At 46.3% G+C, this 12,518-nt stretch overlaps 1 protein-coding gene and 1 pseudogene across 1 annotated transcript in view; one reads left to right on the top strand and one right to left on the bottom strand.

The window, feature by feature from the left end:
• Positions 1-5,140: 5,140 nt before the first annotated feature.
• Positions 5,141-7,615, bottom strand: LOC134437417 (endonuclease domain-containing 1 protein-like; annotated as a pseudogene).
• Positions 7,616-9,734: 2,119 nt separating this feature from the next.
• LOC134437416 (macrophage mannose receptor 1-like) overlaps positions 9,735-12,518 on the top strand; it is a 13,810-nt gene continuing 11,026 nt past the window's right edge. Inside the window, exon 1 of the mRNA XM_063186906.1 lies at positions 9,735-9,806. Coding sequence (XP_063042976.1) covers positions 9,735-9,806 — 72 coding nt within the window. The remainder of the gene's footprint in view (positions 9,807-12,518) is intronic.

Here is a 12,518-nt window from a genome sequence, read left to right as displayed (position 1 = left end):
GGTCGGCTGGTAGAGTTGCGCGGCTTTTCTTTCTTCTTTCGTTCTTTTTTTGTCCTTTTGTGGTCTGTTGTGCCTTGTTTCTGTTCTCTTCTCTGTTCTCTCTTCTCCTTCTAGAGGCTCAAGGCTTGTACGTGTAGTCCAGTCTTGCGCCACTTTTTATGCTGTTTCGTGCACACTTATGGTACTAGCCCTTTTTACTCGACTACACTCTCCTGTTCTCTTTCCTCTTCCCTCTCTCTCTCTATGGCTCTGTATCGCTGTCTCTCTCTCACTCTCTCGTCCCTCCCTCCCTCTCTCTCTCTCTCTCTCCTCCCCTCCCTCTCTCTCTCTCTCTCCTCTCCTCCCTCTCTGTCTCTCTCCTCCCTCTCTCTCTCTCCTCTCTCCCTGTCCCTCTCTCTATCACTGTCTCTCTCTCTCCTCCCTCCCTGCCCCCCCCCTCTCTCTCCTCTTTCCCTCTCCTCCCTCCCTCTCGCTCTCTCTCTCTATCTCTTTCTTCCACTCCCTCTCCCTCTCTCTCCTCCCTTCCCCTCCCTTCCCCTCCCTCTCTCTCTGACATCCACGTACTCTCTACGACACGTGCTGTAGATGTGTGATGACGAGTTTATCTCACCTTTTATTGGCATGGCCTGTTCTCGTTCCTCTCTTTCCTCGTATCTCCACCCCGGTCTCTTGCTTTCTCTCCCATGTGTCTCTCCCTCTCTCTTTTTCTCCCTGCCTCCTCCCCTCTCTCCTTCACCCACATAGTAAGTATTACCAGGGCTCAAAATTAACTTTTTTCATCACCATCCAAAATGGCTAATAGATAGTTAATCTTACTGGCCAAACACACACTCATTAATGGGTCAAAGTGGCTAGTAAGTTGGTCTTGTCTACCGGCCAAACTCAAATTTCACCAGCATTTGGCCGGTTGGCTGGTGTTACTGTAGCCTCTTTGTGCAGATGGGGTCGCAAGCGGGCCTGCACTATTTGCTGTACTCAACCACATAACAACATTGCTATGACATTACAGAGAGCTTTAAGTAGGGCCTAACAGATTAAGACATAGCCATTACAACTTTGGTGACAGTAAGGTTAAGGGGTTAAAGCCCTTAGCATTACACATTTGCCACTTGCCACAAGACTCTACTGCAATAGCCACTACAGCAGTGGAGTTTATCTTCTTTTATTGCCGGCGACTGTTGGAGTATGCAAAACACCTCTGCACCACAGTGAGCCTGTTCAGCAGCTGACACCAGGAACGGGTGACCGCAGGGTGGTGCGTAGGCCTAGTGAGTTCACTGTATGTCATTGGATGAAATCCTATAAGTTTATATAATTAAAGGTGCACTGTGTAGGATTGTGGCCAGAATAGGTATTGCAACTATGCTGCTCATTGAAGCAGTGCTGCTGGTGGTAACTATTCATGGAAACAGTAACTTTTATGAATTGACAGCCTGAATTCTGGAAATAAACTACTAAAATATTGCACTGTGCACCTTTAAGAAATTCCCTTTAAGAAGAGCACAGCCAGCCAGAGGTATACAGTATACTTTATGCGTATTGGTTGCAACATGTTTTTTTTAAGTGTTGTTTTTATTCCATGACCATGAAAAAAAAACAAAGAAAAAGGATTTTAAGTGTGCAGACTCCTCACTCTAAAATTACAGCCAGCCTTTGTCCTGCAACCTATTCCTGGGATGTGCACAATCTTCATCTCCGACTGGAATGACATCACTGACATAGGTGACATCCCAACGTACTGTGTTGCAAAAAAAGGAGCATAGGATGAAACAGCTCTATATTGGCCCCCAGTGGCCTTAACTGTTATTGCAAAGGCCCAGTCAGTCAGTAAGACGTGCTGTGAATACAACCATATGTTCTGTACTGTACAATCAATCAATCAAAAATATTTATATAGCACACTGTCATACATAAATGTCATTCAATATGCTAAAGAATAGAGAAAATAGAAGAAAAACTATATTGTGTTATAGATAGTGTGTAATTAATGACCAAAGGCAGATGATAATAAAGCTGTTTTTAATTTCCTTTTACGGTAAAACAAGTGTAGTGTGTAGTGGTGGTTACTCAAGTTCACTGCTGACAGTAGTCAATAGCAGTTCAACAGTTACATTTTTGATGGCCAGAGCCACATTTAACTACTATAAAAAGAAGTAGGCCTATACAGTAGAAATATAACACACAGTAAGAAATGCAGTCTTGGGCCCTGCTGTGGCTGAAACGGTGGGGCACTGCACTGCTACACAGGGGACCTGGGTTCGATTACGACCGGAGGTCATCTCCCGATACTCCCCCATCTCTCTGGCCCTCTCATTTCCTGTCACCATCTACTGTAACACCAGAGAGAGCAGAGAGAGAGAGGTTGCATTGGCCCATTGTTTCCGGGTTCTATTATTGCAAGGGGGAGGGGTGGAAATCCCCCTTTAGGCAGACCTAAGCAGACCTAAGGACTGTTCTATTCAATGCTAGGAGCATTATGACACGCCCCTTTAGGCCAGACCTGGTAATGTTAGGTGCCCATAGCAACCTATTACATTGGCATATCTCTATACTTAAAGAATCTCGGTAACACTGTCCTGTCCATAAAGACATAAAAGTCTCAAAACATATATGTATAGAAAATAAGTGCAGTCTTAATTCCATACTCAGAGAGCCGATGTAATCTTCTAGATTGTAGATTGTCCCAGAGTACTCTCCCAGTCTTGAAATAATTCTGCTGGGCCTTGCCGTGGCCTAACGGTAGGGCACTGGGTTACTACGCCGGCAACCCGGGTTCCATTACAGCCTGGGTCATTTGCAGATCCTCCCCCATCTCTCTCTCCCATTCACTTCCTGTTACTATCCCCAACTGTCCTATCAAATAAAGACAATAAAAGCCCTAAATATATAGCTCTGCTTGCTCGTCAGAGGTCAATTGAGGACGACTGAAGAACAGTAATTGCAGTGCTAGATAAGCGTTCAGATGTGCAAATAGACACAGAGAGCTACTTCACTGAGGCAAATATCATGATCAATATCACGATCTGCCTGACCCCATCCATGTGTCCTTGAACCAGTGTCCTGGTGTAGTCTACGTAGAACGCGGGTATACGGAGTATACCCACTTCTAAATTTCAGGGATTTCAGTATACCCACTTAAAATTGATTGATCCATTATTTTGAATAGCACAAATATATACAGTATACCCACTTCAAAAAATGCTCAAATATACAGTATACCCACCATAAAAAGTAGACTACACCACTGCCTTGAGCAACATACCCCAAGTTGCTCCTGGTGGCAGGGTGGTACTGTACCCTGCGTGGAAGCCACTGACACCAATTTTGTGAATTTGAGTGAACATTGGGTGAATGTGAAGCATAAAATTAAATGTAAAGCGTTTTGAGTGCTCGAAGTAGAAAAGCGCTATACAGTATAAATGCAGGCCATAGTGGGTATCATATTACCAGAGATTCTTTAAGTAGGCTATATAGAGATATGCCAACATAATAGGTTTCTATGGGCACCTTATATGACCAGGTTCCGGTCTGCCTAAAGGGGTGTGTCATAATGCTACCACAATGAATAGAACAGTCCTTAGGTCTGCCTAAAAGGGGATTTCACCCCCCTCCCACTCCCTACTCTCTCTGATATTACTTTTTTATATGAAACAACATAGCACAGCATAGCATAACACAGCTTAGCATAGCCTTTCCAAATATGGTAGTCACACTTTGTAATCAATACACAGTAATTAAAATAACTGTGTCGCTAAAGTGTAATGTATTGTTATTGAAGAATGAGTCAGACATGGTTTATTTCATTTGCTTATTGTCTTACACACACTACATTGTTATTGTCATGACGAAGGAAAGAAGGATTCACCTACGTATGTATTTTATAGTACTGTTTAGGGCTGTAACGATATTGTATCGAACCGAGAAATTGTGATACACAGAGTCACGATACTGTATCGTGATACAAGGAGGCAGTATCGTGATACGCCCTTTCAAAGTTTTATTACCCATTACTCCAGAAAACAACCTTATGATTTGATGTGATAGTGTTTCCAAACTTCAGTGGAGATACATTTCAGAAATCGTGGGGTGTATCGAACCGTAGGTCAAAAATCGTGATACGAACCGAATCGTTACAGCCCTAATGTACTGTTACATCATCTTCATAATGTATAAAAAAATAATACATTGTGAAAATGATGTAACAGTATAAAACACATACAGTAGGTGTAAAAATGTTTTAAAAAAAAGAAAGAAAAAAAGAAGATGAAATTATGTTTAAAAAATTGTTCAGATGGCTATGCACACACTCACGCATGCACACGCTCACGCATGCACACGCTCACGCATGCACACACTCACGCATGCACACACGCGTTTTAGCAATAGAGAGCCCCCCCATCTTTCTTTCTCCATATGTCGTGTTCTTTACCATCAGAGGCGGACTTTCCATTAGGCAAACCTAGGCAATTGCCTTGGGCCCTAACCCAATCTGTCCTCCACAGGGGCCCCAAACTGTCCCACCAGTTGCAGTAAACAGAAAAAGTAGGCTTTGTCACTTACTATAGCCTATGTAATCTGAGATATATGAGATAAAACGCTTAAATAGCACCAACACACAGACGTTTATTGTCCATATAATGACTGATTGAGGGCCCCATGCTGATATTTCGCCTAGGGCCCCAAAATGGCTAGATCCGCCCCTGTTCACCATGCAGCCTCTGTAGAAAATGGTGAGGTTGGGTTCCATCTCTCTCTCTCTCTCTCTCTCTCTCTCTCTCTCTCTCTCTCTCTCTCTCTCTCTCTCTCTCTCTCTCTCTCTCTCTCTCTCTCTCTCTCTCTCTCTCTCTCTCTCTCTCTCTCTCGCTCGGCTGTATTGTCTATTGTGAAGGCTGTAGAATCGGGTGTGGTTGAGTTCTATCTCTGTCCCACTTGTCTTTCTATATTTCTGTCTTCCTTCCTTTTCTTGGCTGTGCAGCATCTATAACAGGGAAAGGTTGGTATCCACCTTCCTCCCTCTCTCTCTCTCTACCTCCTTCTCTCTCTCTCTCTCGATCTCTCTCCCCCCCATTCCATCTCTCTCTCTCTCTCTCTCTCTCTCTCTCTCTCTCTCTCTCTCTCTCTCTCTCTCTCTCTCTCTCTCTCTCTCTCTCTATTTCTTCTTCTTGTCAGTGCTCTCTGCCACGCAGCCTCTGTAGAACAGGGTCAGGTTGGGTTCCATGTCCGCATGGTTCCTCAGGAGGTTCTCGAGGCTCTTCAGTGGAACCTCCAGCACCCTCTGGCCCTTCTGGTTCCGTCCGTAGGCCGCGTACGTGGGGAACATGTACCGCACCTATATTGCACATGGAATTGGTCATATTAGTGTACCGCTCCTATATTGCATATGGAATTGGTCATATTAGGTACTGTACAGTTTATTACTTTTAGGATAAGTGTTCGCTGTTTTTTTAAGGGTTTTTTCACACCTTGTCCTTTCAGCCATTCAAGTGAACTCAGACCTGTGACTCAGCATTTTCTGTGCATACGTGAACGCTCCAAAGTGTACCCAGTCCCCTCAGAAGTGATCCATACTGAAACCTTTATTGCCGTGGTCTCAGTACGGTTCGCTGATAAGTCCTGACAAGTTAGACTTGTGACTAGGTGTAAATACTTTCATGAAGGTCTAGGGCCGGGCCTGATCAAAAGAGGAGTGACACACCTTAAAAGTCTAACGAGACCAGAAAGAGCTGCCTGTTCCTTTCGTAATACCCTCACAATCTGTGACAAAAACGTTTTGGTTCAATTAAAGAGGACTGAGTTCCTGAGGGGATTAGGTGTGAAAAATGCACTAATTTATATACATTATGAATTATATACTTCCTCATTGTGACAGACCACTTTGGGAATACTTAAGCTGCCTCTTTGCAAAAACTAATTATTAGGACCAAGATCAACAGACTTGCAGTGGCATCTACTGTAATCACTCTGAACAAAAGCAAAACGGACATTTTGTATCGCCAATACCGTATACTGTACAATAGTACATGCTTTCCATTTTGTACATACTTTTAATACATAAAACCCTGAAGAAACAAAATGGTTTCCATCATATGGACGGACCCACATAGTGTCTTATCGCTTGGACTGTAAACAAACGAACCTCATACGGTGCGTTGCGGTCGTAGCGCGGACAGCAGTACGCCGACCACACCATCTCCGGCACGGCCAGTCGCGGCTCTCCCCCTCCCCCCCCACTGCTGCTGCTGCTGCTGCTGCCCCGCCCACGCCGGATGCTGCCGCCGGCAACCGTCACCCCGGTGACCAGGTAGGCGGGCCCCAAGCAGAAGTTGTTGAGGCGTCGGCGAATGGCGTGCGTGTGGGCGGTCCAGGGTCCCTCCAGGAAGTCCGTGACCAGCGGCACCACGTTGGTGAGGGTGTAGGTGGAGGACTTGTCGTCTGGGTCGGCCTGGTGCTGGTCGGGGTTGAGCGTGGCCCGCTCGTACTCCACGGCGTCCACGTAGTCCTCCAGCACCGCCTGGCTCTCCTCCAGCAACGGCGGTGCCTGACCTCCCGGGGGCGGCAGAGTGCGCATGCTACTGCTCTCGTCTGCAGATGCTAACTGTGCGTGGGGAAGAACACATTATATTACATTACATGTAGCTGACCCTTTTGACCAAAGCCACTTACAAGGAGGACATTCAAGAATCCATGCGTCCCCTGCCATCGCACACACACACACACACACACACACACACACACACACACACACACACACACACACACACACACACACACACACACACACACACACACACACACACACACACACACACACACTATACACACACACACAAACGGACACACACCGCGTGTCCATGCCTCCGCTGCCGTCGCACGCACGTACACACACACACACACACACACACACACACACACACACACACACACACACACACACACACACACACACACACACACACACACACACACACACACACACACACACACTATATATATATATATACACACACAAATGCTAACTGTGCGTGGGGAAGAACACATTATATTACATTACATGTAGCTGACCCTTTTGACCAAAGCCACTTACAAGGAGGACATTCAAGAAAGTGTGTATCCATGCGTCCCCTGCCATCGCACACACACACACACACACACACACACACACACACACTATATATATATATATACACACACAAACGGACACACACCGCGTGTCCATGCCTCCGCTGCCGTCGCACACACACACACACACACACACACACTATATATACAAACACAAATGAACACACACCTGGGGTTCGTACATCCAGGGCGTGTCCATGCGTCCCCTGCCATCAGTCTTCTTGAAGGTGTATGCAGAGTACACGGCCAGCCGCCGCCCCGCGTGGTACAGGGTGGCGTAGCGCTCCTGGTCGCCATAGCGCTGGCAGATGCACCGCAGGTTGTTGCCGCCGCCCCCACCGCCGCCGATGCCCACGGGCGGCGTGCGCATGTAGAAGAACGCGCCACACTTCCCGAAGCCTTCCGACGCGACCGAGGCACCTGCGGGGCTCACCTGGAGGGCCACGCATGTCCACAGGTAGTAGTAGAGGGCCAGGGGCCACAGGCACCGCCCCATGGGGGGGGGGTCTAGTTTTGGAGTGAAAGTGTTCTCAACTCCAGAGGAGTGAAATGAAGACGTCAGGAGTGAGAAAAACAGGTTATCTTAAGGAAGAAAAATCTGCACTCACAAACTGCGTCTCGTTATTTATTTATATTAACACCATGTCCAAAAAGCAAACGTGTTTCGGCTATCAAGCCTTCATCAGTGCGTGGTCGGGTTATTCCATTTAGAAAACAGGTTATTCCATTTAGTAAATCAAGCCGGAGAGTCAGCGTCATGTGGGAGAGGAGGGGCGTGGGGATAGACAAGGGGGCGTGGGGATAGACAAGGGGGCGTGGGAAGCATCAGGGAAGAACAGCATGGGATGGAGGGAGAGGAAACCAGGGGAAGATAGGTAGAGACAGTTCAGGCAGTCAGGGTGGCCAGATGAGACCGATGATTTCTAGCCCCAAAAAATGCTAAAAACCTGCTAAATCCTCCCCAGTTTGAAATAAATTCTATCGATTTCTATGCCCATAAATCTGCAGAAAACCCCACCTAGATGCCCTATTTAACGCTCTTCTTAGCCCGCAGATGGTCATCCTAAACAGCCCAAAAGGGCAGGAAACCACCCAATCTGGCAACACAATAGGCAGCCAGGCAGGACATGTGGGTGCAGATAAACAAACAGTCAAGCAGACAGAGACGGGAGAGGCTGTTAACTTGGTCGCTTAGTTGTCGGCACAGAGGTGAGAGAAACCACAGAAAGTTGGTTAATTAACCCGTTAGACAGAGCACAATACAAATACCAGAGAAAATTGGTGGCTAGAATAACCAAATGGGTGGGTGAATGCTGATAGTGTCACACAGGAGCGTCTATTTTACAGGGGCACGTGCCTGGGTATTGATTTGCCGTTCTCCTGTATGGGTTTCACAAAAAAACAACAACCTTGCTACCTTGGAATTTAGCTCATGTTTAGCATTCAGAGCAATCTACAGAATGCGAGCAAAATAGCGCACATGCACTACTTGCAATAACATGATTAATTTAATAGATTTTTAAAAATAAATAACTGCAAAAATAGTCTCTGGGGGCCCTACTGTGCCCCTGTATAGCATTAGGTTAGCTGATGCTCCTGGTCGCACAGAAAAAAGGCAGTTTCTCGGCCAGCTAGACACATGCACAGACACAGTCCAACCAGAGACGTTGAGATGTCAGGCGAAAGGCAAATGGCTTAGATGGTCCTATCTCTCACAAGTCACACATAGAAGAGAACGACAATACACCGCTGCAGGCTCGTAAATTAACTTTGCTTTCTCCACCAGACAAAATGGCTAGTAGATGTTAATCTTACTAGCCAAACACACACTCACTAATGGATCAAAGTGGCTTATAAGTTGTTGCTTTTTTTCTACCAGCCAAACTGCAATTTCACCAGCAGTTGGCTGATTGGCTGGTGTTCAGTTAGAGCCCTGCACCATTGTAGTCACATAGAAAACAAGAGAAAGGAGGGCAAATGGCTTGAATGGTGCATCACAAGTCACAAGTCACACATAGAAGAGAACTACAATACAGAGAAGAGCACTACCAAACACCAGTATGTAGTCACATAGAAAAGAAGAGAAAGGAGGGCAAATGGCTTGAATGGTGCATCACAAGTCACAAATCACACATAGAAGAGAACTACAATACAGAGAAGAGAACTACAAAACACCAGTATGTAGTCACATGGAAAAGAAGAGAAAGGAGGCAAATGGCTTGAATGGTGCATCACAAGTCACAAGTCACACAGAGAAGAGAACTACAATACAGAGAAGAGAACTACAAAACACCAGTAGGCCTATGTAGTCACATGGAAAAGAAAAGAAAGAAGCAAATGTCTTAAATGGTGCATCTAATACAAATCACACATAGAAGAGAACTACAATACAGAGAAGAGAACTACAAAACACCAGTATGTAGTCACATAGAAAAGAAAAGAAAGAAGACGATATCCAGGCCAACTAGGCCGATAGAGAGCAGAGCCACCACAGTCTCTCCAACCTGAACCGTTTAGGGGGGGAAAAATCCAGATGCAAGTCGACCGGCCTGGAGGGTGCATCCGTCTCGCGGCAGGAGAACAGGCAGGCCCGAGTAAGCAAGTCAGTGTCCAGGATGGGCTATGGGCAGGAGAGACGCCACCACCACAGTCGAGCAGAGACGCTGAAGGGAGAAGTCAGATGGAAGGTAAATGTCCGGGCATGGTGTGCCATCGACAGGAGAGAGAGACAAGCCAAAATGTCCTGTATGGTGTGTCATCGACAGGATAACGAGAGAGAGAAGGCAAATGGAGAGAGACAGGTGACACACGGTGACAGCGGGGCGGGACATGCAAATTAGAATGGTGCTGTGGAGCCAAAGAGCATGTGTGCCTGTGCCCAGAGTTACAGTTGGTTCCCATATGGAAAGATATTGTAAAATCATACACACGTTTTACAAGTTTTTTATGACTTCTAAAAGATTTTTATATGACAGTGAAAACAGAATTCACTCCTTTTTGGTGTTTTTTCAAACAGAATGATAAAGTGAAACTGGTATGAATAAAGTAGGCTACAAATTGTTCATGGCATTTACAGATAATGTGCATGATACAATTTACTTGATACAATACAATGATACTTTCTTGGTATGCTTCATAAAAATACAATTAAAAACTACAAACATTATATGGAGCAGAGACATGTAAGTAAGACGAAGGCTAATCCCAGTGACCTCTGTGTTCCATTTTTACAGACAGATGGCGGCTCATAGTGACTTACTATTGACTTAGTTACTAGTGACTTACAGTTATTTAGGTACAGGATATTGGATCCAGGCCCTGGAGCTATGTGCCTTGCTCAAGGGCACTTCAGCCATGGGTGAAGGTACTAGTATGCATGGGATTGGAACCCAGTCCACAACCCTCTGATTTGGGACAGCCGTGGCTCAGTGGTTAGAGCACTGGGTTGGCAACCCAAGGGTTCCCGGTTCAATGCCCGACCGGACCACGACCCTTGAGCAAGGCACCTAACCCCACACTGCTCCCCGTGCGCCGCTCAGCAGGCAGCCCACTACTACGGACTAGTGAATGTACTTCAATGTGATTCACTAGTCCAAATGGGATAAAGTGCAGAGAAAGAATTTCCCCTAGGGGACCAAAATTGGCTCCAATTGGCATTACTTTAGAGCAGTGTTTCCCAACCTTTTTTGCCCAGCGTACCCCCTAAGCCATTTTGTCGTATGATACGTACCCCTCTCACTCATGCTCTATATACCAATGTGTATACTCCATATTATATTTGTTATTATTACATTTTTCCGCGTACCCCCTGAGGTATGCCCGCATACCCCTAGAGGTACACGTACCCCTGGTTGGGAAACACTGATTTAGAGGTCAGTGCTCTAAGCCAGGGTTTCCCAAACTGGGGTGTGTGCAGCCTGCCCGAAGGGGGTGCGCGAGCTCAATAGAGCAAAGGCTGAGATGTGTGTTTTCACCCAGGTTAATTGTATGCTGAAGGATCCATGTGAATTGTACAGTAGTTTAACTCCAAGACTTTTGGAAAAGAGGATTCTCCAAAACAATTGTGCAAAATGTACAGTGAATCCATACTTGCATGGACATCAGCACACCAAAATATTTGCTTAGGGGGTGCGCGAACCACATTGAAATATACAAGGGGGGGCGCAGGGGGAAAAGTTTGGGAACCACTGCTCTAAGCCTTTAGCCATGGCTGCCCAACATATAACTGATTATGTTCTGGCTGTTCATAGTACTGTACGCTTTCAATAATTATTCTGAATTCAGAAATATTGCAATAGGGAATAAGTTCACTAGCACAGCGCCGTTCTCATCCCTCACAGGTATTGTTCTCATGCTTCTGTGTCCTTTTGCTTCCACCTAGTGACAAAAGCCGATATTGCACTTTCTCACTGCCGGTGACATCATGGGTACGTTCCAATATGCGGACTTCTGTCCTTCCTTGCTCGCTTGCCTCCTTGTGGCCTCGTGATGATGTCACCGACAACAGAATTGTATTTCAATATCTTGCAAAAGCTAATGTCATTTTCTCATTTACTATCGGGATGGTGAATGAAGAATAGTCCCCAAAAAGTTGGTGTGGCTAGGCTGACAGCTGGGAAACTTAATTGTTTTCTCCACAGAGGAGGGACATCAGCAAAATGTGAGGCCACTAGGACAGGAGTCCGCATATTGGAATGCACACTCAAAATGAGCTGGCCAAATAGTAATAGTGACTGTTTTAGCTAGCCAGACTAAATGTGAGATTAAATGTGAATATTTAGTCTGGCCCCTATCAATGAGACTAGACCCACTCGCAGGCTAGACCCACTCGCAGGCAAAAAATAATTTTGTCTGCTGGCGGGTGGGGCTACTTTACTAGGCTATGTTTTCCCCAGTACTAATTTAAACAAAAATCTATGTAGACTAGACTACACAAACACCGCACCGCAGAGGAGAGGAGTGGAGAGAGGAGAGGAGAGGAGAGGAGAAAAGAAGAGAAGAGAAGAGAAGAGAAGAGAAGAGAAGAGAAGAGAAGAGAAGAGAAGAGAAGAGAAGAGAAGAGAAGAGGGGGGAGAGGAGATGAGGAGAGAGGACAGGAGAGGAGAGGAGAGGAGAAGAGGGGGGAGGAGAGAGGGGAGCAGAGGAGTGGAAAGGAGAGGAGAAGAGAGGAGAAGAGGGGGAGGAGAGAGTGGAGAGAGGAGAGGAGTGGAGATGAGATGAGAGGGGAGGAGAGGAGATGAGGAGAGAGGAGAGGAGAGGAGAGGAGAAGAGGGGGAGGAGAGAGGGGAGGAGAGGAGAGGGGAGGAGAGGAGAGAGGGGAGGAGAGGGGAGGAGAGGAGAGCAGAAGAGGGGGAGGAGGGAGAGAGGGGGAGGGGAGGGGGGGGGGAGAGGAGAGGAGG

Source organism: Engraulis encrasicolus, chromosome 21, assembly GCF_034702125.1.
Source record: "Engraulis encrasicolus isolate BLACKSEA-1 chromosome 21, IST_EnEncr_1.0, whole genome shotgun sequence".
Lineage (NCBI taxonomy): Eukaryota > Metazoa > Chordata > Actinopteri > Clupeiformes > Engraulidae > Engraulis > Engraulis encrasicolus.
Note: the sequence above shows the minus strand (reverse complement) of the source record. Positions and strands in the feature narration are given on the sequence as shown.